The 27,984-nt window shown below is 37.4% G+C and overlaps 1 protein-coding gene across 1 annotated transcript in view; it reads left to right on the forward strand.

Annotated features, from left to right (window-relative positions):
• SPAG6 (sperm associated antigen 6) overlaps window positions 1-25,503 on the forward strand; it is a 35,082-nt gene extending 9,579 nt beyond the window's left edge. Inside the window, exons 3-11 of the mRNA XM_056485491.1 lie at window positions 1,355-1,521; window positions 4,717-4,900; window positions 11,681-11,886; window positions 12,749-12,922; window positions 15,267-15,419; window positions 17,743-17,934; window positions 19,113-19,229; window positions 21,942-22,087; window positions 24,294-25,503. Coding sequence (XP_056341466.1) covers window positions 1,355-1,521; window positions 4,717-4,900; window positions 11,681-11,886; window positions 12,749-12,922; window positions 15,267-15,419; window positions 17,743-17,934; window positions 19,113-19,229; window positions 21,942-22,087; window positions 24,294-24,360 — 1,406 coding nt within the window. The 3' untranslated portion in view covers window positions 24,361-25,503. The remainder of the gene's footprint in view (window positions 1-1,354; window positions 1,522-4,716; window positions 4,901-11,680; window positions 11,887-12,748; window positions 12,923-15,266; window positions 15,420-17,742; window positions 17,935-19,112; window positions 19,230-21,941; window positions 22,088-24,293) is intronic.
• Window positions 25,504-27,984: the final 2,481 nt, after the last annotated feature.

Genomic DNA, 27,984 nt, shown 5'->3' on the forward strand with positions numbered 1-27,984 from the left:
AAAGGCCTTTGTTCAGTGCTAGTAACCGTATGAGCCCTTGAGAAGGGAAGTCTTGCTTTCTTTCACTGTTACTCAACTAGATCTTTATATTTGTAAAAAAAATTAGTGGAAAGGACTGAGAGAGCTGATGTGAAGGCACCTGTAGCTCTGAGTGTTCATTGTTCTGTTGTAACACATCTTGTTTTTCAGAGACCTCTGCTTTCTGGCTAAGGTGTAAAGCGTCAAAATGTTAATTCATGGAGCTGGCTACTACAGGGACAGTACATTTGAAGGATCACAACTCATTTTCCCTTCCCAGACCTTACAAATCACATTCTTTATATGACCATTTGGATCTCATTGCTATCCCCACTGAAGAGTGTTAGTTTAACAGGAAGAGCCTCCACATGCAGATTGGTCGTCTTTGATTGTCCTTGTTCCCTTTCAATGAACATTTTTCAGTTCTACTCTAGTGGAGCGTATTAAATGTAGGATAGTGATGACCCCTGCTTTAGCCTCTACCCCTTTCCAGATAATCCTGAGCATTCTGTATAGTTCTGCAGGTAAAGTTTCCTCTCTACTGCTGAGCAAGAGCTGAGATCTCTATGGAACTGTCTGTTCTAACATTGAGATTTTTCTCCAGGTTGGTAGTAACCTGTTTGGGGTCCATCAGTGCATATGTGAGGTTGGAGTTGGGTTCCCTGCATAAGCTCCATTTCACTTGCCATTTTGTTATCCAGTCATTCAGTCTATAGTTTCTTATAGTTTGCCTTGCTGCTACTTTCACATTTTTTATGCTTAGCTGATGCATTGTGAACTCATCAGTGAAAACACGTCATAAATAATAACGTGATAAGAAATTCTACAACTCTTCTATGTGGAGTGTAATGTATTATGGATATTGCTCTTCAAATCAGTCAGTGCTTTTAACAGATGAAATGTAATTTGTTGTAATTCAATGTAGAGGTTCTGCTGGCATAATGAATGAGGGACATGCCAATGTCTTCGAGCCAGGATCTCCAGATGGAATTTCCCGTGCACACTGTAACACATGCATTTTATGTATGTTTGAATATAACTTAAGTTTCTTGTGTAAACTTTAAGATGTATTTTATAGACATTTGAATACACCTTTTTTCTACATGTGACTTTTCTGTATTTCAGAATTGTTTTGTACCTATGAAAAGTGAGCAGAAGCATTGCTATACATCAGCAGTGCCATCCAAGTGCCAGATTCATTTCAGTGGAGCACCTGGGTTTCCAACATGTTCTTATTACCTGGAAGACTAATTTAATAGATTTTTATGAGTAAAGGCAAATGTTTAGAAAATCTTCTGCTTACCAAATTGGCTTTTGTCTTCCTGCTGCAACTCAGGTGTAGTGTGTTTGCTGAGACCTCTGTTGCTGGATGTCATCCCAAGTGTTCGACAGACCGTTGCCTTGGCTCTTGGGAGACTTGCTGATTATGACGTGGGGATGGCAGAGGCAGTCGTGAAGGCTGGCATTCTTCCACAGCTCATATGTTCATTGCCTGAGGAGAATGTAAGGCATGATTGTTCTCTTAAGTAATATGTTTTTTAACTATTATACAGGGAAAGGGAAATCTTTCTGTATCGGCATCTGTTGTTATTCTAATAGGACATTAAATGTATCAAAATCAGAGCAGCATGTAAGTTTGAACCCCTGAGAAGTCACTGTATACTGTATGCCTGAGTCTGACTTCAAATAAGCTTGACTTTAAAATATTGTATTACCTTTTAACGCACTATAGGAAACACATTCATTGCACTGTAACGTTTTTAAAAGGCTGAGTGATGCTTTGTAAAAGGTTCCTCTTCAGAAAGGTGGCAGTTTGGAAGCTGTGGTGATAATTGACTAGGTTTTGTCCCTAATAGCAGACACGTGTAAAATACATATAAAACCCCTGAACTTCTGTAATGAACTACTTGTATCTCCAAATGAAGGCCTTTGGAAATCTGTAGCATGAGAAATAACAAACCTCTGACACTGGAAAATATATGGAAAGGCTTTCATCTCCATATTTGTCAAAACCAAACAAAGTACAGTTACAATTGCAATGCAAATAAATCTTTTGGTCTCTTTCACTCCCTTCCTAACATTTTTCTTCAAGCTTTTGTCTCTTTCAGCTTTGATTTTTTGAATGGTGCTAACCTAGATTAACAGAAATACTTTTAATTAAAGTTCCTAACAGCTGGAACTGACAGCCAAAGGGTTAAGTGCACTGATATCACAAGCATACTTATGTTGCAGCTTTGACTGAGGAAATGTAGGTTTTCAATGGAAATATAATTTGGAAAACCATATATTTTCATTTTCAATCTTTCGAGGAAAACAGATGTAAATGTACTCATTGCATACTTTTTGCACATACAGAATCATTGCCTATACAATTAAAATCGAGAAGGAAAATGCTAAAGAAAAACTTAGATGGCAAGATACTGGTATAGTATGAAAAGGAAGTGGAGATTTTCATTAGACAAGGTTGTAAGCATTTTGGTTATTTTATTACTATGTTTAAGGGAAGATGCGGAACAAAACTCTACCCACTGTTGGTTTGGAAACTACCTCTGCTGCAACTTGAAACACTCACTAAATTAACTCGAGTTCCTTGAGATAGAATAATTAGGGTAAGCAACAGCAAGACTTGTTAGAGGTTATGGAAAGCCTGCTACAACTTGGTGACCGAGGGCAAGTGAAAGAAACTCATCCAGTTCATGGAGAGTTTAGCAAGCAGACAGTTTATCACTTCACACAGGCAAAATAATCTTTTCCATTCCACTCACTTTTAATGTATCAACATCTGTATTTAAGGATGGGATTCTTTGAGCATACAATGAATACTATTTCTACTGATCTATGGGGAACAGTCACAGGGTAACATCCCAGATCAATGTTTTATCAATTAAACAGAGCAGAATTCAGTTTTACAGCATATTCTGACTACGCCTGTGAATATGGTTTGTTTGTGAAGAATGTGTTTTGAATAATGAAAACAAAGAAGTGTTTTTCTTTGCCAGGAGCATAATTACTTAACAGAATCAACATACCCATATTTGTACAGACATAGACTTATGTAAACAAATATGGCTCCATCAAGTTCAGCAAAACTTACATTATCTAGGGATTTGACCATTTGTCTCTACTGTTTCCCTTAACTTCTGTTCCCCCTAAATGAGGTTTGATGCTTTGCTTGTATATTATGTTTAATGTAAGGTCCATCTGTTTGTAGACCTTAACTTAGAAAACAGGTTTTTTTTTTTTTTGACATAAAGGAATTATATCAGTACTGGTAAACTAAGGAAGGTAAGGGCATGTTTTGGCACACTGAAAGATGACTGTGCTTTTATCATGCTCTCTGATGTGGTTTTAGCCAATGCCAGCCATCAAACTACTCAACAATGCTTGGCCATGGTTTAAGGGATAGCACAAGGCAGGAACAGTTTCCAGTAACACAGATGAGGCCATTGTACTTTGAGGAAAGAGGAGTCTAGGTGGATGGATGTGTTATGCTGTGTCACCTTCCTTTAGGACCAGGGAGTGGGCCTGGGTACATTTTATTTCCTGCAAATACTGTTCTGTTGCCGTATCTTAGTGCTTTAGATCAGGCTTTTGAAGGTGTTTGGATACCTTGCAGGATGCACAAAAGCACTCACATGGCTCTTTGTTTTTCTGGACTTGATCCAGAAGGGATGTGGGCTTTGCACTGTTTAAATTTTGGGTACCCTGACAGTAGGACTAGTGCTGTAAAGTGCTCAGGCTCCCTGTGCAGAGCAGGGGAGAATCAAGCATCTTGGGATGAGATCAAAGCCAGCTGGCATAGAGAGAGAGCCCTCTAGAGCTTGTCCATAGGGATCATCTGTCAATGCCCAGGCTGGAGGGCATTCTCCAGGCACACAAACATAGCTGCAGGTTACTTGTGTCCACATGAATCTTGCCCTTCACGAGGGAGTGGAACTGTCTTTCTCACAACATGGTTTTCTCTGGCCAGAGTACTTTAACTGGGCTCTGGATTTTGAAAATGTAAGGCAGTAGAAGAAATTTAATCTTCAGCATCCATATCCCAATGGTGGTTATAAAACTGCAGGAGGAGACTGAAATGTGACTTTTTGAGGGAAGACTTAGCTGTGCTTTTGTTGGTGAGATGGGTTTTCAGTATCCTAGCTGTTTTAGGGTTTTAGGCAGTATTTAGGCATTGCAGGATTCAGATACTATACTCTTTTATTTGATCTAATTCTCTCTGTCTCAGTTTCCTATTTGCAAATATAAGTAGTGTTTTCTCATCAAGGTATTGTGAGGGTATCAATTCTAGAAATTGTAAAACCTTGCAAGTGTTACAGATGGGTAGAATTATTTTAGGAGCTTGCCCTGCATAATCTGTGTAATCTGGTTAAGTATGTTAAGAGTTTTTGTTTTTTCAGCTCTTGTTGTTCACTACTCACTTAACAAACAGACTTACCTAGACTAGTTTTTTTCCCATATCCTTCCAGCTCTCTCATTTTTTCTGTTTGTTTATGCACTTGCTGCAGATTTTATATCATGAGTTGTCCCAAAGAACTGTAGGTTCATTGTTTGTGTGATGTCTAGTGATCCCGATTTGGATCTGTATGAGATATTGCTGCTACTGAAAAAGTCTAATTTAGGCATGTCTGTACTATATTATGCTTTGAACTTCTTAATGTTAGTGAAAGTTTGTTTGTTTGTTTCTGATTTGTCTAGCGTTACTACAAGAAAGCAGCTGCATTTGTGCTAAGAGCAATTGCTAAACATTCTCCACAACTAGCTCAGGCAGTAGTTCAGTGTGGAGCACTGGAAATGCTGGTGGTTTGCTTGGAGGATTTTGACCCTGGAGTCAAAGAAGGTGCATCTTGGGCATTTGGGTATATTGCCCGACACAATGCAGGTAACAAGTTTCATGTGTGTTGTCTTTTAGCCTAATGTCATGTGATAATAATAAATTGTGTTATTTTGGTGAATAGAACAAGATGTTTTTTCTCCTCTACTGTTACAAAATTTTAAATTTGGGGTAAAGTCCTAGTGTAACTGTACCATTCCAGCAATGCTGTACCTTTTTGTGGGAAACTGTCATACCTGACACCAACAGTGCCCAGTTATGAGAGGTGCTTTAAGAGGAGATGTGTTGGGCCCATGGCCAGAAAAGGACACTCTGCTTTATTCCTCTTCATGAAGAGATTTCTGAATCTTTATATATTGTGTAGGTGTTACTGCAGAACCAGATTTCTTTTGCTTGACATTAGTTCTTCTTTTATATACATAGTTGAATGGAGAAGCCTAAGGAGAAGCAAGTTTCATGCTGCTTACAGTAGTGTTTGCAGGATAAATAGGCCAAATTTATTGCACTATGTTGTCTTTAGCCAGTGGACCACACTATTCTCTGAGAGTCAGGAATAGGTCCTAGGAATCCAATATTGAATACTTCACTGCTGTCTCACAGGCAGTTGTATAACTCACTGGTGGTGTCATGTTCCTATTTAAAAGCTGATCCACGTGGCTGATAGTTCTTTTACCAGCTATTTATATAGTTCAAGTAAAAGTTTAGACTGTGAATGAATGAACTGAGGGAAGAAACTGCTATCTGGAAGGAGTGGGAGAAAGGGTTCATGTTTGTATTGTTCAAAGCTAAACTAATTTTAGGATCATAACATTAACTCATGGTTTTATATTTGGTTTTGGCTCTAAAATGTACATAGACTGATTTTGAAAGTGATTTTCTCTGTTTTTTAATCAATACAGAATGTTGGACTGCAGAAGGCATGGGGGATTCCCCCTTCCCACTTAGAGAGTTAGCTTACTGGGACAGTCTCCAAAGTTGTTAGCACCTTTCTAACAGACTGCATTTTCTGGGGAACAAATTAATTCTTGGGACATCTCTCTGGTAATGATTTTTTATCGTTCGGTCATCAGGATTGAATTCTGCTGGTGGTGGAAAATGTTCCTTCTGTCTGAAAGACATTTATTTAAATATCAAAGGCGTTCATTTGTATAAACGTGTGTAGTGTGTGTGTGTGTCTCTGTTACTCTTAACATAAACATTTCTGCAGTTTTGTTATGTCACTAAATCAATATTGACTCACTTCAATTGCCCTTCATGCTATTCACTGCATGAATGCTGACTGAGCTTTAGGGTGATCCAGTTCACTCTGTGACAGCATTGTCTGCAAAGATGGAGGTGATGTGGGGGTATTGAAGACAACAAATTTATTGTAAAATTTTTTATTCCACGGTTATGAATAATTTATTTGCTGATGGTGAATGGGTGCATACCTTATGTCAATTTACAATGACAATAAGAACAGCATCCTCGGAAATTAGGTTGAAATTGTGTGTTACCAAGCTGCAAGCATCAGGACACAGACAGATCACTAGATAAAATCAGTAAAAAAGCCACGAATGCCAACAAAAGCCTGCCTAGAGATCCCTGAAAAAATTGCCCAGGTACAGCCAATTTAGAGGATTTACCTGCCTCTATAACACAGTCACAGGATGTCTCTAAGATGATTGTTGAACGTAGAGCAGTTATATTAAAAAAAAGATTGCTCTGTGCATCACATGTTTCTTACACTGCTACAAGCATTCCTTTGCAACATGGTATTTTTGGAGATGGGATACAGAGATGGAGAAATGGGATAGAGAGACTTTTTCTGATCAAAAGCTGGTGTTTACTGTTCAAGAAACTCTGGATTAGGCTGACATGCTTCTGTTGACAAAATTTGGTTGTTGTGATTTTCTGTCACTGACTGTCTGTGGACACATAGTGCAGCTTTAACTTTAACAATAGATCTGGGTGTGAAATGGTTTCCCCCAGCCACAAAAGGTTTTTCAGTTTCAAAAATTGTTGCAATATTGGACAATATTAAGACAAGACTTTTTCTCTCTCCTAAAATGATTATGGGGTAGGGAGATTTGTTTGCCCCTGCAAGGAAAGTTCAATAATTAGGGCATATCTTTGGGATTAAAGTCCTGATTTGTTTTAGAGGATGTGAACCTCTGTCTTCATGAGTGCAGTCACAGGCTCCTGGCACTCAGTGATAACTGTTTGCAACGGTGAGGGTCCCTCTGCTTTTAATCAGAAATTGCATCCATGACCCAGTAAAGATACTAAGAACTGCAGTGTGTGTTCCCATGAAAAGAGCTATTTGAGAAATTTCCATTTTGTCTTGGCTTGCAAGACACATTTTGAGAAGTTGAGGCTTTCCCCCCTGCTCCCCGATGAAAACACTCTCTGCTCTGCAAGTTCTATACTGTCTTCAAACAAAAATCTCTTGAAATGCAGTTCTTCTATGAACAGATGTCTCCAGAAGGCCTGTGAGATTTTAGGTAAAAACAAATGTCTCATGAGGTTTCAAGATGCTAGAAATCTTGCCAGGTCAGAGTCCAAAACTGATCTTGCAGTTCTGCTCTTTCTTTCCTTTTGAGCTGCATTTCAGATACTGATCTTACTCCAAAGTCTACCAATCAGTGTGCTGTGATTTTGCCATTCATTATTTCTACTATTTGTGTTCAAAATGAAGTGTAAAGTGTTTTAAATACCGTAAATACCATCAGGTCCATGAAAATTATTTTGTAACATTTTGCTTATACTATATTCAGTTAAAGTGCAAAATTGTTTTCTTTAAAATATGCAAATAATTTGGCATTCCATTTTCTTTGTCTGCATTAAAGGTGTAATTTATTAATTGTCTCATACCTGCTTCAGTATATTGTAAATTGGTAGGAAAACAAAAACAAGCAATACTGTTTATACTGAAGGGTATTGCTAAGAGCAGAGTTTTGCTCATTTTCTGTCATGCAGTGGTTCTCAGCTCATAGAAGGGACCTTGGGAGATCTCTAGTCCTGCTTCCTGCTCAGAGCATTATCAACTACAAGAAGTGGTTGGTCAGCTCTTAAGTGATTTGAGTCTAAGCTCCATCCTCCTGATGAAAGCTTTTCGCACTGGTTCCAGTGGAATCTTCAGCACTGTGGTTGTAGGGGCCTGCATAAACCTCTGATTTCAAAGTGCAGCCTTTGGGCTACTTGTGGGAATTAGAGTCTTTCTATGTGGCCATAACATGATCACACAGTCCTCAGAAAAATACAGTATTGGTGGTTGTTTTGGTCAAAACCTGTTGTTTCCTGTGGATGCAGCAGCTACTGCAGCAAGGTCTGTTTGAGAGCCCTGGTCTCGACTGAAACTTGCATTTCCTTCCAGCCAGGGGTGTTGCTGCTGCCCTCCTATGGGGATATAATATTGTATATTGTCAATATAATATTGAACAGATTTTCTTTCTCTGGTGACAACCTGGACATTCACTTTCTCACCTTCACCTTTTTTATCCTCATCTGTTTTTTGAAATCTATGCTATTATTGCCAATGTGTTAATATTAGTAGGGTTTGTTTTTTTTTTTAACACCTTAAACTAACTTAAAATAATTCTGTAAGACTCCCTACTGTTTTCAGTGGGTGTGTAGGTCGGATCTTGACTCCACTTTGTTGGCTTTCCCTCTTCTTGATCACATAAACTCATGACAAATCTTCAATTTACTTCGATTTAATTTCTTCATCCCTGATGAGTACTCTTGTATTGAGACAAACCATCGCAAGTCTAGTACAACTTCTAGAACTGGTGGCATCTCAGACTCCAAAATCTGTTTTTATTAGTCTTTCTTCTACATCCATTTGAGTCTTATCTGCAGTATCTCCACTTGCTAAAATCTTCCTCATGCAGATCTGAGTGAAAGCAATTAATTTATGGTCAGTTTTGAGCCATAGTTCTTCTGTGTCTGAACATGCAGAGTTCAATTTCCTACTTCCATTCACATAGGGAGAAGTTCAACTTTATCATCGTGTACTTAGACAAGTTCCTTAAGTTGTACCTCAATGTGAATTCCAAGCCTGTGGTTTTCATAACCTTCTGTGGAATTAAATGAGGATCATACATTATCTTTTCTCTGCTGTCTTTCTCCTCTGCAGCTGTAGGTCTTGTCTTTGCCTTTATAATACAGCCTTGACATTGTATATGGAAGAGTATTTTTGTAATTTGTTTCAGTTATTTTAATTTTTTTCTGACTGAATATTTGGGTTTAAAAATTTCTTATTGCCAAGTTTGTTTTCACCTCTAACTTCTTCTCAGTCTAAATTTTTTCCCACCTCTGTGTTTCTAATTGGATGGCAAAATTTAATGAATCCTTTAGTATATAATCTGCATTAAAGATGTTCTACAAGTAGGAAGATTGATTGAGCCTTGTCTTGAGAAAAAAAAAAAAATTACAATTTATAATAGAATCATTAATACTTAGAATTGTAATTTTGGGCTGAATTTTTTGGGAAACATGATGGGAAATACTGTACTTCCTTTCTTTCCTGCCTCAGCTTTTCTGTTTTTCTGACAGTCCATTTACGACTTGTCTGTCTTGACACATGGTCCAGCCCTCCATGTGGTAAGTTATTAGCCATGAACCTTATAAACACCACTGGAAGAAAAACCATTTAATTACCCATGACCAACAGTAACCATCAGTATTTAAATGATATCAGACTTCTAACAGCAAGAGCTGATCTAAATTGAATCAGATTTAGTTTGCTCTTAGTAACTTTTACAGCTACTTTTGCATGCCTGAGTGTAGCTGTGACCTGAAAGTATTGCTCTTTCTTTCCATGCTGGAACTTCATTTTAGCTCATAAGACATCAAAGAAGCCCATTCTTCTAGCACCATGTCTCTCTTGACATCAGATTCTTGATTTGAGCATTTCCCAGCAGACTGTGGGCAATGGAGCTGGTTGGTCTGAAGTTCTGAGGCACAGTTGGAGAGGTTAATCTGGATTATTGGTCAGTAGGTCACCATGTATTCCACTTGGTCAGGGTTCAGCAGCAAAACACAATCTGAAGAAACTGAGCATGGCTTTTTTCACAAAAAGCTAAGTGTAGCTTATGCCACTTAAATTGATTAGCTCCTTTTCAGCTTTGTTTTTACATACGTTTCATGTAAATTTTCAGATTTTTAAAATGGAAGATATTGAGTTTTGTTGAAATGTTATGATTTGTGTACTTTGAGGATGCATGCACTACATTTTCAATCAAATATTTATTTGAAAAATGAAATTTGTAGAGTTAATGTTATAGATTCACAGAATGTTCTGAATTGGACGGGACCCACAAAGATCACCAAGTCCAGCTCTTAAGTAAATGGCCTGTACAGGGGTTGAACCCACAACTTTGCCATTATTAGCACTATGCTCCAGCCAACTAAGCTAATTGCAGGGTATTGTTTAAAAATTACTGCATGATTTATTTTTTTGATGTAATATTTATATTTATATACTCTAGCCAACTAAGCTAATTTCAGGGTATTGTTTAAAAATTACAGCATGATTTAATTTTTTGATGTAATATTTATATTTTCTTTAAAATATTGTATCATAAAATAACATACAGTGTAAATATTTGACTTATCACATGTATTGCAGTGTGTGGCTATAACTCACTAATTGAAAACCAATCTGGTCTGGAACATTATTTGGATATTAACAATGTAATGATGACATGACTTACAGATTTCATGAAAAACTATATTAGTCTATGTATATTTAATGAAGTATGCTGTATTTTTCTTAGTATGAAAATCTCTTTATGGATGGACTATAAATCAAAAGCTAAGTTAGAGTCTTGAAATACAACAGCCATATGTTGCCATGGTACTGTAAGTCAAGATAAATGTTAAAGATAATAATGGATATGCATAATAAGATGTAGCAGAACTGAACGAAGAACCTAATAGATTATTGAATCCCCTATGGTTTTTACCACTTTTTCGACACTATTTTAAAATAGCACAGCTTGGTTATAATATAAATTTTGCTTCTGATATCCAGTAATTCTCATTTTAGGACTGTGATTAATGCTGCATACTCAGAGAGAGCTAATGAATTTCTAATAGTGTAATTTTTGTCCATGTCAGCTAATCACACGCTCGGATTTTTTTTTTTTTTTTTTTTGTTTAAGGTGCAGTTAGTTAAGGATATTGTGCTAATCTCAGACACACAATATCACTGATGATATTTCTCATTTGTCTAATTGTGTATGATAACATTTTCTTGTCATTAAAGTATAAATTCTGTCTCATCCCATGTATGACAGCAAAGACTAGTTTTGATCAGCAAGTTCCATTTTTGCAATCTTTTATGTAAGATAAATCTTTTATGTATGTTTTTTGTATTTTTGTTTTTGGCATTTGATCTATGCTAATATCTGCTTATCATTTAAAGAGGGTAAAATGCTCTCTAATTAGCTGGTTGATAAAATTTTGGTACTTTGGCTTTCTGTGTTGTTGTTAGCCATGCATAAAATGCTTTCCTATTGATCAGTGTAGAATAGCCAGGGTTTAAACAGCTGACATCTGCTTACTTTAAAAAAAGAAAAAGAAAACAGAATAACAAACCATTTCAGCCTAATCTACCTCAAATGTGTGCATGTAAATGGGGGTCCATCTATTGACCTGCATTCTTTTCAGTTGTGGATTGGTCCACACGGTTTATGAAACCAGGAGGGCTGATTTGAAATGCAGATGTCGAGACAGTGAACTACACCCTCCCCTTTTTCCTTTGCTGTATCTGTCAGGGTGAAAAATGGCTTGCACAAGGGTCAGTCACCCATACTCACTTAATTACTTTCCTTGGACCTACAGAACTGTCACAAGCTGTGGTGGATGCAGGCGCTGTTCCTCTTTTAGTGCTCTGTATCCAGGAGCCAGAAATTGCTTTGAAAAGGATTGCTGCTTCAACTCTCAGTGATATTTCAAAGCATTCTCCAGAGTTAGCACAGACAGTAGTGGATGCAGGAGCTATCGCTCACTTAGCTCAGATGATCACGAACCCTGATGCTAAACTGAAGGTACATTTAATTTTTTTTTTAAATCTCCATTATACCAGTCATTATTTGAGATTGATTCAAAGGTACGGATGTGCACATTTATTTAGAAGCTCTTGGTTTGGGTATTACAAAATGTAACCATGTAGATAGTGACAAAGAGTTCTGAACATATTTACAAATTTAGCTACTGGATATAAACTGCAGCTCTGTGAGGAACAGCTAAACTAATCCTTAAAGTGAGTAATATGGGGGATTTTAGAAATATATAGTATATGAAAAATGTAACAGATACTTTTAATAGATAAAATTTGCACGTTTCAGTTGCAAAAAAGGTTTTGCATACTGAAGATTATATGATAAGCCAGTTAATAGTGAACTTATTGTATTTTAGGAGGTACTATCTGATGTGAATAGCTGCTGTCAAAGGTTTAATCACTAGCGTTTAATTGATTAAAAAATTGTTTCTTATTATAAATTTTCTGTCTAACTCTACCAAACAGAAGACGACGTAAAAATGCCACAAAAATTTCTTAATATAAATATGACAGATTCAATTTATGTAAATAAGAATACTTTCTATAGATTTTACTAAATTTTAGATTACAGTTTTAAAGAGTGTATATGTATATATGTTTAATTTTTTTTTTAAATACATACAAGCTTGAATGGGATAAAACAAAAGAGAAACTTTTATTCAGGACCAGCGAATGTTCTGTGCCATTATATTTGTGCATGAATTGACTCAGTGAATTGTAAAATAGCTGTAATTGTTTTCCCTGTCCTGCTTTGTTTTCCTTGATGCAATAGATTTTTGTGTGCAGGGGTAGTGTGTGTTGTGGGATGTTTGTATACTATTGATTTTATAACCATTTTTATTTACTAGCGTCAGGTACTGTCAACTCTAAGCCAAATAGCAAAGCATTCTGTGGATCTTGCAGAGTTGGTGGTTGAAGCAGAAATTTTCCCAGTTGTGCTCACATGCCTGAAGGACTCAGATGAATATGTCAAGAAAAATGGTGCAACTTTAATTAGAGAGATAGCAAAGCATACGCCTGAGGTAAAACCTTGAAAATGCAAATACAAGGTCATATCATTAGATTTTACACTTTAAATAAAATACAGGATTATTCTGTCATTTGCTTTTCGAAAGGGAGGGCAAATGGCTGTTTGGCATGTTCATTGGAAAATATGGAAATGCTTGCTGATATTATGAGATGTGTATTGAATATGAATTGGGTTAGGAAACTGGGAATCATAAAATGTATACCTAGCTACTTCATTCTATGAGATATCAACACAGAGAGGGAATTCTTGGCTGACAGTACTGTCAGTCCTAGATATTAAAAATATTATGAGAAAAGCCTCACAGAAGTCATGATACTAGCTAATAAATTGCAAGATCATCTTTTAACAATAATAGATGGTGTGTTTATTTTAAAAAATCTTCAGGGGTGCTTGGATCACGTTTTAATTATTTTTCCAATGACAGCAAAGGTCAAAAAATTTCTTATTTATTATTAACCTGATGGTAACTTGAGTTTGTATTTGAGTTTGAGCATTTACAGTGTTTTTGCCCATAGGAACATGGGGATGTTTGGCAAAGTCAATACAAAATAAATTGGAAAACCATATAATTATAACTATGTTAATCTGCCAGACCACAGAGATAATTAAAAGGCTCTAAATATTACTTTGGAATGAAATATAAGCCATGTATTTGTGGAACGCACTAATGCTGAGCATAGTAATTTCAAAATCATGATACTAACTTAACAACTAGCAGTGTTTAAACATGAATGTTGTGCAGTTTCTTCAGTCTGCCAGTCTTTAAGCTGGTGATAAAAGTTTACAGTCTTGGCACATTTCCTGCTTTCTCTCTGTACCTCATGGGCAATGCAACTTCAGTTCCTCAAAAAAAGTAAAGGATTTATCATTATCAAAAGGGTGCCCTAAAGTCAGGAGAACAAGCTCAGGATTGCAGAGACAGTCAGAAAAGCTCCATGCAAGAGGAACTGGCCATGCCAGCAGCTCTCCAAAGGAGCAGTAGGAAATATCTTGGGGACTCCCAATGGGAAGCCACAGTCTGTGTCTGACTTCAGAGTGACAGAGATATCTGTCCAGCTCTGTGAACTCTATTTGAGCAGCACATGTTGTAGTGGAGACAGGCTGGCAAATGGTATTTCTAGAGGACTTAGCTGTGTCATTTGAGACTCTTGGCTTTTGGATCTTGGTGCTCTGTCTGCATATGGAGTAAAATTCATGTGCAGGTCAGCAGCAGAGGGACTCAGAGCAAGGGCTGAGGGACACGGCAGGAGCTCTGCATGCTCAGGTGCACTTGGCTGTGTCCAGATGTAGGACTTGGTTTCCACTGGCTGTAATTCACTGTCATATGAACAGATTTTTGTAAGTACTAACTAAAAATTCATCTATCTATTTCATGAGAGAAACAATACCCTTTTAAAGGCTCTAAGACAACAGTGGATTTCTTATTTATAGAAATCTATTGGATTGGGAATTAATGGGCCTCAGTTTTGATCATTCAATTTTGACTTCTAAGAACATATTCCTTTTGCTTTGGAATCTGTTGGGAGAATGGGATATACCTAAAAGCATGAAGAAAATAATGATAATAAAAAAAATTAAAATTAAAAATAATTTTAATTTCTATGCACTATTGATATCATACATATGCTACTGCTGTCCCTTAAGTGATGTGAGAAGTTTGCTTTTGGTAGAAACTCATGTTGCGTAGCTTGATTATCACTTATAATAGGTAATTTGGCATTCTGGGGCAGACTTACCCATCAAGTGTGTTCCCTGGACACGTCCCTCAGAGCATGCTAACGTGAAAGAATGGTGCAGCCCAAGCTGGTTTTGCACATCCAGAACAATTCTTGATTTCAGGGCCAAGGCATGAGGATCCACAAAGGGTTTTATGCCACAGAGGTAATTTAGAATGCAGGTGAGAGGAGGAGTGGGCCTTTCCCTCTGTCACTGCACAGACCATAGGAATGGTTTGGGAATGAGGGGGCACTAGGATGAAACAGTATCTGGCTCAGGAGGTGCATCTTCAAGCTCAGTCATGTGATAGGCTGTCATTTGCACATTTCCCTGGTGTGTGATGATGGAGTTGAGAATATGTCATTCCGTGCTACACAGCATCAAGGATTCAGAACCCTAATTTCCTTGCAGTAAAGTCAGTGAAAAATACAGTAGCAGATTAGTCTCACTCCTGAAAACTTGATGCTGCACTTAGTTCCCAGCAGTCTGTATGATACATCACTCTTACTCCAGCTTTATTTTGCAAAACAGGAGCAATAGATTGAAAGGCTTCTCTGATGTGGTTCTTTTATGCCTGTTGATACTTCAAGGTATCTAATCTCTTGTGTTTATCTTTTCAGCTTTCACAGTTTATAGTAAATTCAGGCGGAGTTGCTGCTCTGATTGATTGTATTGGCAGCTGCAGAGGGACTGTCAGACTGCCTGGCATCATGACACTTGGTTATGTGGCGGCTCATTCGGAGAACCTGTCAATGGCAGTGATTGTCTCCAAGGTTAGCTATCACTTTGTTGTCTTCCTGTAGTTCTTCAGCAGTATTCTTTGGTACAGATACAAATTAACATAGGCAGAGAATGTATTTTGTGACAGGATTATATACTTGCTGTCATGAATGCACTTTCTCCTGGTATTGCTGCTTTCTATGAGTGAAATTGTGTGGTGACCTGATAAAAGGGTGTCTGTAGCATTGAACTTTTTACAAAACATGTAAAAGGTCTGTGTTGCAATTGCATCAGTACAGAAAATAAGTCATTGAATTTCTGTAGTCTGCTTCCTCTTAAAATGTATATTTTATGCATCAAAAGCTCCTTAAACAACTTAATAGCATGTTCTTCATTGTACTACTGTGACTCTGCTACTACTGCTAGAGTATCTTGCAACAGCAATCTTCAGACTTGAAAAGACCTCAGTTTCTAAGGTAGTGTAGTTTGATTCAGTTGTGCAAGTGACATTTCAAGTAAGTAAAGTTATATATTTTCAGGTTTAAATAAATTCTGCTGGGCAATGATGTATAAGAGGGAGAATTTGCAATGTTTGCAATAGGTGAAATTAATATCTGGCTTAGTAGTCTGATGTGAATAATACTAATGATGGAAGGAAGAAAACAATTTCACTAACCCATTTTTGACCCATTTTCACACTATGTCAGTCATTTAAAACATATCTATGAGTGGAGCAAAACAATATAAACAAAGAAACAGAAATGTCTTCTAGTAGAAATGCAAGTTGAAAAATGGAAGTTGCAGACATATATATATATATATATATACTATACAACATAGTATAGTATGCAGGGAAAGTAGGAGTAATCAAAAATGCTCTTCTGTATTTTAAAACTAAAGAAATAGATGCTTTTTTCTTGCCATCTCTGAAGGCAAGATTCTTCTTTTCTGGATGTGTCTGTCTCCACTTTCAGGGATGCCTAGAGCAAATATGCTCTTGCTGTCGAGTGCCTGACATTAAATGGGATGAAACCCATTAAGGATTAAGTTCTGGAGGAAGCTCCTAAGTTAGATTTTTGAAGAATAATAATGATTCCTATCATAACTGAATGGAACTGCCGGGAGAGTTGTTGTAGGGATCTGGGCAAACTTTGATGAAATTAAATATGTTAATGAATATGAACAATGAATCCAGAAAAGAAATTATAATAAACCAAATAAACCCAAAACCATTAAAAAAAACTGCTTCAGGGGAAATTAAGCTTGTGGAGTGGTACATAGTGCTGAGGACAGGGTTTGGTAAACTGGAACCATTTGAAAGAAGTGCGCTGTGGCATAACCATATGCAGTTAGACATTGATGATATTATGATATAAAGTGGTATTTCCATTCCATGGCACTCTAACCTGGAAAGGATGAATTTTGAACAATGATTTTTTGGATCATAGTGGACAAGCACTTAATTGTGGTCTTCTGTTGTAGTGCAGTGGCAAAAACCCCCATAATTTAGTCCTTTGTGGTATGAAAGAAGAGATGATGAAGCATTATTGGAAAAGAGAAGTTAATCTATTTGTTGTAATAATATATATAGATCCACTGTCTGTACTTTAAAAGTGTCTTGTGAATAAAACCAAAACCAACAAAACACAAAACTGTGCAGAAAAGAGTAAAGAAGGGATTCATGGGATGGAGAAAAAGGTTTTTAGGATAGAGGATTAGTAGCCTTGCCCTACCTACAGTAGCATGAAATGTTTCCTGTTGGAGTGTTTTGGCATAAAATACTAGCTACTAAGTAGTTGTGGAGAAAGTGTAAAGACCCTGAACTGGAACAACTTTAGTAACAGCTACATATGAGATCTCCATCTCTTGATGCCTGCAAATCAAGAGTTGAAACCCTTCTTGAAGTGATTGGGTGAGTAAAACATGAACTACTGGACTCAAGAAGAGGTTGATAAGTTGAAATTTAGTGCTGTAGACAGTAAAAAAGACTCACTGATTGAGCCCTTCTAGTCTTAAACTGATTTCATATAATCATAAGCACTCAGATTCTTTTATTTTCAGTCTGAGAAAAACTGCCACGTTTACCCAGTACAGCCTGAATTATGTTGTGTATTCTTCTAATACCTTAAATTAGCATGTTTGTTCAAACTGCTTCCTGACTTAGAACATTGAATCTGTTTCTTTTAAACTATATTTATTAAGATTTATTAAAAATTCTTGCAAATCATGACACCACTAGCATGCATTCTCTTACAGCTTTTTTGTTTTTTTAGAAGAGTGTAAATAGAGAAACATTTTCTAACTAACTGTTTCTGTTTCGCATTGTCATTGGCTGGTCTACATCTGTAAAGGTTGTGCTTTTGATTAATGCTACAGGGAATATCACCACTGAGTGCCTGCTTGATAGAAGAACATGAAGATCATATTAAGGCAGCAGCTGCTTGGGCCTTGGGACAGATTGGGAGACACACTGCTGAGCATGCACGTCATGTTGCGATAGCAAACGTGCTGCCCACACTGCTCGATATCTTTGTGGACACACGCAGCTCGGAAGACCTTAAAATGAAAGCAAGTAGATTTGTAGTATGGTATATTAATTGTAATCAAGAGGTTTAAGTGCTTAAAAACTACTAAATTATATGTGTTTTTAGTGATGCTCACTGACTCACAGCTTTCCTGGGTGCAGAGTGGCTGAAGGCTGTGTCATTTATTAGGGAACTGGCTGGTCCTAATGCATGTTCATATGCTGTATTCCAGATAATATGCTACAGCCACCACAGTCTAATCCCTTATTTTTTTCCCAGTTTAGATCAGAGTTGCACAGACCCATAAATGCTGTAATTTCTTGTGACTCGTTTCTAATTATCCACTTCTTTTTTTGCAAGTATAAGCTCTTGTAGAAAATATTGTAGTCCTTGTAATAATATTGCTTACATTTTTATTATTATAATAAAACTGTAACAGCTAATCAAGGCTCTGCTCTTTAAAACATGCACCTGCCCATGTTTAGAGCCTTTCCCTGTGTGGGAGCTAGTAGAGTTGCAGTTTAGTAAAGTGTATTTCTGAGCAACAGTTAGAGTGTAATAGGACAGGATATGATCTCCCATGTTGCACTATGCTTCTGCACATTCCACTGAAATACCACATTCCAGATCTGTAAAGTAGCTTCTATAAAGTAATTTCCAGTGGTCTCAAAAATATTGAAGCCAAATTAGCTGTGCCTGTAATCCTGCCTAAGAAGGTCACTGCTGCTTGTATCAGTCAACATCAAGTTTGTTTTCAGAAGTATGCACCAATGCACAATTGTTTCACTCTCTCTTTTCCCCCCTGCCTGGACAGTACTGCACTTTGCTATCCCAGACCAGCAGCCTCTCCTAGTAAGCCATTTCTAAAATACAATTTTTTAAAACATGTTTTGATTTAACTTTCTTATTATGTTAGAGTACTTCAATTTACCTAAAGGGTCTACTCCAGCTTTCATTATGGTAAAGGGAAAATTGCCATTACTTTGACCATAGATAACATAAGAATAATATGATGCACTGGAGGTTTTGAGGTTTAATAAATCTAAGTAGAGAATTGATTCTTCATTAAGTGACCTGATAGATATCATAGTTTCTATTCAGAAATTGCTCATTGGAAATTCTGATCAACTTGCTTTTTTGCTCAGACTTCAGTGATATATATTAATTCTTGTTGTTTTCATTGATACCTTACTAGAGGAAGTTTATTTTGCATTTCAATAGACTAAGAAAGCCTTAAAGAACATTCTTCAGAAATGCACGTATCTTCCAGCACTTGAACCACTGCTTCATGATGCCCCTCCCAATATTATGAAGCATGTTATTGGGCAGTTTAGTAAGGTAAGAAAAGGCTCTGCTTGGTAAGAAATATGTTCATTGCCAATTGTTTCCCATTTAGCAAGGAAGCTATCTTTCCAAAGAAGTAGTCACTCTAAAAATGTCATTGTTTTCTAAGAATCCTTAAACATGCCCTTCAAATGCAGTTTGAATCCTGTCCTTTTGTCTAATACAGCTGGATACTGTTTCATTTGGAATCTGCCATAAGTCATCCTAAGACTGGGAAAACAGTTTCTTATAAGCAAGGTGTTTTTTTCTTCCTTGCCTCTTGAGATTGAGTGGAATATTAACTCACGTGCAAATATTTTCGCTGAGCCAATGTATCACATAAATCCCAGTCACATCTGTTTTAGATAAACTACAAGCTGTCTGTACAGGAGTGACTTAAGTCAGATATTTTACAATAATACAAAGGCATCACTCCTTTTATCCTGATTAATTTTTGGTCTTAAATAAAAAAGTGTAAAAGTGTAAAAATTCCAAATATTTTCTCATGCCTCTCAAAATTTAGGAAGTTAGTTGCTAAATACATTGTTGATTTGAATGCAGCATGTAAAAGTGATACAATTTATTCAAAATATTTAAAATTTTAATTAAAACTCTCTGAGTAATTCAGAGAGTTGGAGCGTCAGCTCATGTTGGGAATCCTGTTAAACTATAGACTGTTTTGTGCAGTACTCTGCAGTGTAACCTGTTAGCAGGGTATACCAAGCTCTGTTGGTGAGTTGTTCTTGCTGGAAGTGGCCAAGTAAAAGGCTCTTGATACTCAGTTCTGATTATGACAGGTCTGGAAGCACTGCAGATTCCTGATTACATTGCCACCATTTAATTTGTCCTGTCTTCTTGCTGAGGCTGTTCAAAGACTGGAGATTTGCACAGAATCCAGTCCTTTTTGCTTCTCCATTCTGACTGGAGCTATCAACGAGCCAAGTGCATAGCAATCGGTTACCAGTGTAATTTGAATTGCTGAAATGGTTTTATGTCCTTCATATCAGCTGATATTTTGTTCTGTTTCATTTTTCTCCTTTGCCTATATATTATTAAATTATACTTGTCTGGCATTTGCTCTTCTGAAGTATACTCTTAAAATTAAGTTCTCTGTAGTAAAAGCATTTTTCTCTCCTGTACTGTAGCTTGGGAATTTCCTATTCTTAGAGCTGTGGTCTGTTACTTCTGTGGGCTTATTTATGGCACAGTAGAAGCCTTATTTCCAAGCTGTGCTTCAGAATGGGGTGCTATCTGTTTTTCATGCTGGACTGTGCATTTTAGCATTAGTGTTTTCAGGGTTTGTGCAATTCTGTGCTGTATCAGGTTGGACTGGGGACAGGGTCTGTGTCTCAGAGGTTCTCTGTCTCTTTAGGACCCCTTCCAAGAGAGTTTTCTGCTGTCTTATCCAGCCTGGAAGTCACAGTGTGGAGGAGGAAGGCAGGGAAAGGGCCATATCCTGTCTCCTTGCTAGTTCCTCCTTGGCAGTTCTTGTTGTGGGAGATATGCGAAAACAGACGTCTGTTCAGTTCCCACAATGAAAAAAATCACAGTTGCTCCTGACACTTCTGTGGAGCATACAATAGAGAGAAGTCTCTGTGCTCCCCTGCTTTTTCTTTACCTGTGTGTTGATTTTGTACAGCCTAGAGGAACCACAGAAATGAAGGTTGTTTGCCTGTATAAATGGAAGAAATCTTGTTCTTTTTCTTCATCATTTTGAGGCTCTTGTTTTACACTGAAATACAGTCAAATTTATGGCTTAATGTCTGACCAGTGTGGAAGCTTACAAAATGCTTTTGCCCTCATGATCTGTAACTCTCAGAGTTGGTTTTAAATGCATCTGGTTTTGCTGTGGATGCAGCTGACATCTTGCATTATCTTTCTTTTTCTCTCTCTATTTTTTTTTTTTTTAATAATATTGCAGCCCTATGGGCCTATAGACTACATGCTGTCATTCTCCCTCTCCTGGCCCAGCCCCCACTTCCCTCCCTTCTTTCCTCCCTCCCTCCCTCCCTGCCGTCCTCTGGACAGAGCTGCCTATTGGCATCACTCAGGGAGCACAGAATGTTATTGTCTGATCATTTCTGCTTCTCATCCCCTTTGGCTGCAGAAACTTCACATTTTTGCTTTGTGTGTGTTTGTAAAAGGCTTCCATGGCTACACAGTGTGTTAAAGGATTTTAATATCTAGGAATTTAATAGTAGCATGTAATGCTTCAAGGCTGTATTGTTCACTTGCAACAATTCTCAGTATTGTTTTCGTGCACTAATCTATACTAGATCATTATAATGATATAAAATTCAGCTCTACAATTAAACTGTGGGAATTGACATAAAAGACCTGAATAACTTGGTTTAAGTGGAACAGATGCTGTTGTTATTCCATGTTAGTGTTCTGTTTTTATTATCTATTTATTCTGCACAATCTTATTGTCTCTGTAGGAATAATTTAAGAAATATTATTTATGTAAGGATAAATATTTAATTCATTATTTTTATATGTTATGTATTAAAGTATGATAAATTATGTTGTCATCATAAAGGGCTGGTTTATGGTTATTTTTTCCCTATATAACTTGGTGTTATAATACAGTAGCCATTACAGATGTTGTTTCTCTGATTTTCCATTTTATCTGTCCTCTGAATTAAAAACAAGTAAGCAATATTTGAGCTTAGTGGCATACAGATTAATTCAAAAGAATTTTTTTCTAATGTACTATTCTGTGTGTAGGTGTTACCACATGACAGTAAAGCCCGTCGTCTCTTTGTAACCACTGGTGGACTTAAAAAGGTTCAAGAAATAAAAGCAGAACCTGGGTCACTTCTTCAGGAATATATCAACACTATTAACAATTGCTATCCAGAGGAAATAGTAAGGTAGGGAAAATGAAATTTAAAGAATTCATACTTCTAACACTGTTAGATGTTTTTCACAGGAGCACCACAAAGGAAGGATTGAATATAGTAATTTAACTCCTATGTGAATTTTGGTTTTAATAAAGCCAAAGTGTAACTTTTGATTAATTGCCCCAGCAGTAACACAACCTCTGGACACACACATTAGAATGCTTTCTCTTTTTGTATTTGGAATCAAATTTCTTTGTCTGTCAACAAAGCCCAAAAAACCACGTTCTTGCAGGAAAGTGTGATGAAAAGTCAGTCCTGCATTGCCCACATGGACTCTGAATCTTCAGTACAACCACTCATACTTCTGAATATCTGTGGGAAATTTTTTTTGGTACCTTATTTGTGGATTACTTAGGCTCCAAAAGACAGGTGTTGGTGAATCTTTGGTCACATCCTTGACTTTTGCAATAGTGTGTCTGAATTAGTGTATTCAGAGGTTCCTTTGAAACTTCCTCTGATGTGCAGAGGGTCCAGAGGCTCTCCTGCACAATTGGTCTGCCCACAGCTGCCCTTCCTCCCTGAACCTCATCACAAGGCTTAAGTGTTATATAAAAGGACCATACACCAGCTGTCTGCACCAAGTTGAACTTTGCCCTTAATGAATACAGAAACACTATTAAATAGCTTACAGTCAAAATGTCACCATCCTAAATTGTAATAATGAGAGAAATGCCCTCCTAGATTCTAGATATCCATTTACCAGTCCTTCACTCCATCAACACATCAGAAGGATGTTGTACTCATGTACTCCCTCTACAGGCTCTGAAAATCTGCATCATAAATTTTAATTATAGCAGCAGAGTTCTTCAGCTAATAGTAGCTAGAAACTAAGTCTCACAAAATGAAGCCCTGCTTGTCTCCACAAAGAAAAGCCAGTGGCTGTCAAATGGGTAAAAGCAAAGCCATAAAGAAATTTTAGTCTGCAGCTAGTACTTCAGCGGGAAAGAGGAATTTGTTTATGCTATTCTGGATATTAATAATGTTTCTTTGTTATAGCTGTTTTTTCCCCCTGTAAATGAAAAAAAAAAGGTTACTCATCTAGTCTGGGATGTAGTAAAGAAAAAGGCCCCTTTGAGCATCTCCTGCTTGCCTGTTTGTGCCACTGCCTGATGGTGGTTGTGCTGCCTGAGGCACAGCAGCTATGATAGAATCCAGCTCTGGGCTTGTCCTGGAGACCTGTTATTTTAGGCTGTTTGCAGACTGAATACAGTAATGCATTGGAAAGTTAGTTTTACAAATCACAGAAGTAATGAGAAGTTTAAAAAGAGTCAAATTATGCAGGAATTAGCCAGAAAAATGAAAATCAACAAAGTAAATAGTTTTTCCTTTAAGGGAAAGCATTGGGGATTTTTTTTTTTTTTTTTTTTTAGTATATTTTAGGCCTACATTACATGGAGGTGTGTTCCTGTCTATAGTTGAAGCTTTCAGGGCTCAGGGGTGGAAATTCACATGCCTGCAAAATTAGAAATATACTGAGATGTATGTTTTTAGAATAGTACAGTATTAAATTTCACATACTCTTAACCTGGAAAACAAGAACTAAATACAGCTTTGATGCTTGCATATTGAGTACATGTAGTTGGTCCATTATGGAAAACCAGTTGAATGACAATGACAGCAGGACAATAATGGCACCATAGAGTCCTGCCCTAATGAAAACCTACTGGATAATGTCCATCCTTGAGTGGCATTAGAGAGAGAAGGTCACTGTGACAATTTTTTTAGTTCCAGAACCAGTGTCCCTTTCATGGATGTAGACTTCATGTGAGTTTATGGGTGTGTGCTTATGTCTGACAAACAGCAGCAGACTATTGTCATTTGCAGCCAACAGTTCTGTGTAAACTCATGCTTTTTTATTAAAGGCAATAATCTCAAACCTACACTTCTTAGTAAAGACAATGGTTATGGCAGCTGAAGTTGAACCAAATGTAGCTGCTTACCTACATGCCCTAAAAGAAGCTAAATATATTTTTAAAAACCTGACTTCCAAGTATAAATGACAATGTAAGTTGAAAAGCAGGTTGTTAAACATTGTAGAGGAGTAACTGTAGAATCCCTTGACCAGTGTTTAATGCTAGGATGTTTTCCTGATCAGTAGAAATATGCATAGTGTTTCATTGCTTTGCACAGAACGTGCCTTGTAGTCTAACACACAAACAAAATGTTTCTTTTTCAGGTATTATTCCCCTGGATATTCTGAGATACTTCTGGAAAGGGTGGAAAATTACCAACCAGTTTTATAAACTTCAGTGTTTTATTAGAGCTGCATTTCACATTTATGCCTTTGACTGTAATACAAATACAGCTGTTGAAAACCTTGCTTGATTATCAAGTCTCCTCCTACTGTTTGAACTACTGAAAAAGCTCAGCAATTCTAGCAAGTTATATTTTGTTCTTTATAAATTTGTTTGTTGCTAAGTTTTTGTTCCTTTTTGTTTTTCTTTAACATTACTACCAGATATTTCTACATATATGAACTTTCACGCAGGAGTGATGATTTGTCACAGAAACGTTTTTAGAATCAGTCATTTCCTTTTCTTTCCACAAGAAAGGTTTGTTATCTCATTCAAATTTTAGCCTTCTCAGTATAATTACCATTTTCTCCTTTTGCTTTTGCATGTTGTTTAAAGCTTCCAAGCTTGATGAGGGGAAAAAAGCTGCCCTCTGTGCTTTTTCTAATTATGGAATTCTTTCTGCACTGAGATATCTCCTACTGCTACCTTTGAGGAAGTAAAGTGTTGTGATTTTGCATCTTCAAACATGTTAGTAGCAGTTAAACAAAGAAATAATCAGATCTGAAGATGATACAAGGGCAGAATTCTGCATTATATGATAGTGTGGTGATCTTGGCCTGGTAGATAATACATCTTCTGCAAAAGTCCTCCTAATTAAGGCAGGATTCACTGTGGAGGAAAGGAGCAGCACACTGTTTGGCCTGGGCATAGTTGTTCCTCTTGAGAAGGACAGAGTGGACTCAGAACTTGCAGGGATGCAAAGGGAAGGACCCTGGGAGCTTTGGTTCTATGAGGGACAGCAGCACATTTGTGTAGCTCAGAAGAGAGGAGACTTGCTTGGCTGCAGGAGCAGTGTTAGCAAAGTTCTGAGCACGTTCAGAGGAAATCTGAGGACACTTAGGTCACACTCATTGGACTGGTGGGACTAAAGTGGCTTAGGGTTTATCCTTCAAGAGCTAAAATAGCTGAAGAGTTGAGTTAAAACACATTTGGAACTTAAGTCTTGAAGCTGCAGATCACATCCGCATAGAGGTATGAGCTCTTTCCCATCTGTAGAACTTCCAGAAACTATTTTTGCCTTCTTTTGGAGAGTGAAGAGACTTCTATTCTGTTTACTCCTCTGGTGTATCACACAACAAACAACCCTCTAGTCTTCCCTATGTAACTGTCATTTACCATTTTTTTATTCTAACCATTTTTCTTTTTCTTTTTCTTTTTCTTTTTTTTTTTCAGTTTGGGGTTTGTGGGTCTTTTTTTTCTTTTTTTTTTTTTTTTTTGTGTGTGTGTTTTTGTTTATGTTTGTTTGTTTGGGGTTTTTGTTGGTTTTTTGGGTGGGTGGGGTTTTTTTGTGTGTTTGGTTTTTTTTGTGTGTGTGTTTTTTTAATTTTTCCCCAAAGACTACTAAACAGTGTTTCTGGAATGGGATATAGAAATAGTGGCAGCCACAAGGAAAGACAGTATTTGAAAACCTCCACTGGAGAGAAACTTACCTACTTTCTTAAACGTATAACTGAATGGATTTATGAAAGAAGGATAGTCTCATCTATTACTTGTAAAGCAGGAGCAAACACTGATTGCAGTTGGAAATTATTTAGAGTGGGTTTTATTTGCCAAATTCCAAATGACTATTTTTCTATTCTTGTCAGCTTATTTTTCAACAGTTGACACAAACACTGGTGGGCGATCCTGTGTTAAAATTTATTTCTACAGAGGGCTGTGCTCCTGCTGTGAGGTACTTGGTGCTCTCAGACTCTGCTTTTCAGGAGGAGCAGGGGATGCACAGTATATTACTGCATGGTGACTGAGACTGAAACTGTCATGGATGTTGGTATAGAATCCACACCAGAAGGGTTCTTTCCTTAGACCTCAGCTAAATGAAAAGCCTTGGAACTGACTACTTTCTACCAAATGCCTTTTTTGTTTTAGTGTTTATATCCTGACATTAATGCTAGGATATTCTATCACTATTAAGGCTAGTGGAAAAACTTTGAGACTCTTAACAAGATCATTGTTAAGACTAATACTCAGTATTTTTCTCTCATGCATTATGGTTATTTAAAAATCAAAACTTATACAATCTCTGAAACAAAATGCAATGGAAGGGCTTCAAGACAGTCTTGAAGAATCAGAAGCCTCTATTTTCCCTAAGAGAGCAGAAGTGGTGCAGATGGAGGCAGCAGAGGCATGGAGCTGTGTCCCCAGAGCTGCCTCGTGTGCTCGGAGCACCCCCACCCCACACAATGCTAATGTATATGTTTTGTGCAGAGAGAGCAAAGAGGCTTCAGTCCCCTGACAAATGTGCTCCTGCTGTGTCACACTGTGCTACACTGTAAGGATTCCACAGGGTTAAATTTCAATGCCTAAACAATTTGTTCACAGTCTTTTCACAGTCTTTTTCTGATTCCTGACAAAGGAAATGATTGCACAAGGCAAACCTTCAAAGCGATCTGATTGTGTAGAGCACAGTCTAAATCAGACCTAGCATAAATACATCTTTACATCCACTGGGCAGCTCTGGCCCAGGCCAGTGGCTGTTTGGCCTCTTGTTGCAGGATTCCTGGACGATGCCACATCCCATTAGGCTGTGGCAGTGCAGAGTCCTCTCCCATGTAGTTTGAGACCCCTGCAGTTGTTCTTTGCTGGCAGGCTGCTTCTCTGCCTTGCACAAACACCTTGTGGCTGGAGGCTTCCCTGGAGGTACATGTCTACACAAGACAGATCTAGCCCATTACAGCAGAATTACTGCTAATTTTTATTTTACTAATGTAACTATGGCAGGAGTTGCTTTTTTCCTGTAGTGTTTCACAAGGTGTTTCTTCAGTGTTTCTATTCCATCCTCTCATTTGGTTTAAGTCATCATCTAAAACTGTATTAATGTTTGTAATAGCTACTCTGGCAGGCTTCAAGTATGTATCATTTGTCTCAATTTCATATAATAAAATGTAGATTTGCATTTTAATTCATTCAAATGCTGTTTTCATGCAAGTGTGTGACTGTGGTGCTAGAGAAGATGAACAACAGGCTCATTTTGCAGCTTGGCCTTTACACTGCCTTTGGATGTTTGTCTCAGCTTACCTCTCAATGGTGCCCACTTTGAAGCTTAGGACATACAGGCATTTCAAGTAAGGGTCCCTCTCACAGAGGTGGCTTATTGAGACACACAAAGAAAATTAAGCCAGTGCTTTGGCAGAAATAAATGTAAGCCCTTAAATCATTTTGCCTGTTCCTTTGACTGCAGCATCATGTCTTTTCAACTCAAGTCTCTAAAGATCTTCTCTGGGGGCCTGAGCCATGATTTTCTGCATTACTACAGTTATTATTACATCTTCAGATGTAAACCAGGGCCTTGACAGAACATGTGGATGTGTAGAACTTTTACTATATTTCATTCAGTGGATGGATTAACTGGCCTACAAAAGCTCCTTTCTTTATCTGAATGACTGGAAACCTAGAGGATCTGAAAAGGGGAAATTCAAGGAGTTCAACTCTTGTGCATATAATATGTTCTGCATGTCCAGAGGGATTTACCAAGGGATTGCTTTGTCTCATCTGAAGTGATCAAGCTGCTGGAGATCTGCATCTTAACAAACAAATGAACAAAATGTTGAAGGAGCTGAATGGAACTGGTGGAGG

Source organism: Oenanthe melanoleuca, chromosome 2 (genome assembly GCF_029582105.1).
Source record: "Oenanthe melanoleuca isolate GR-GAL-2019-014 chromosome 2, OMel1.0, whole genome shotgun sequence".
NCBI classification, from domain to species: Eukaryota; Metazoa; Chordata; class Aves; order Passeriformes; family Muscicapidae; genus Oenanthe; species Oenanthe melanoleuca.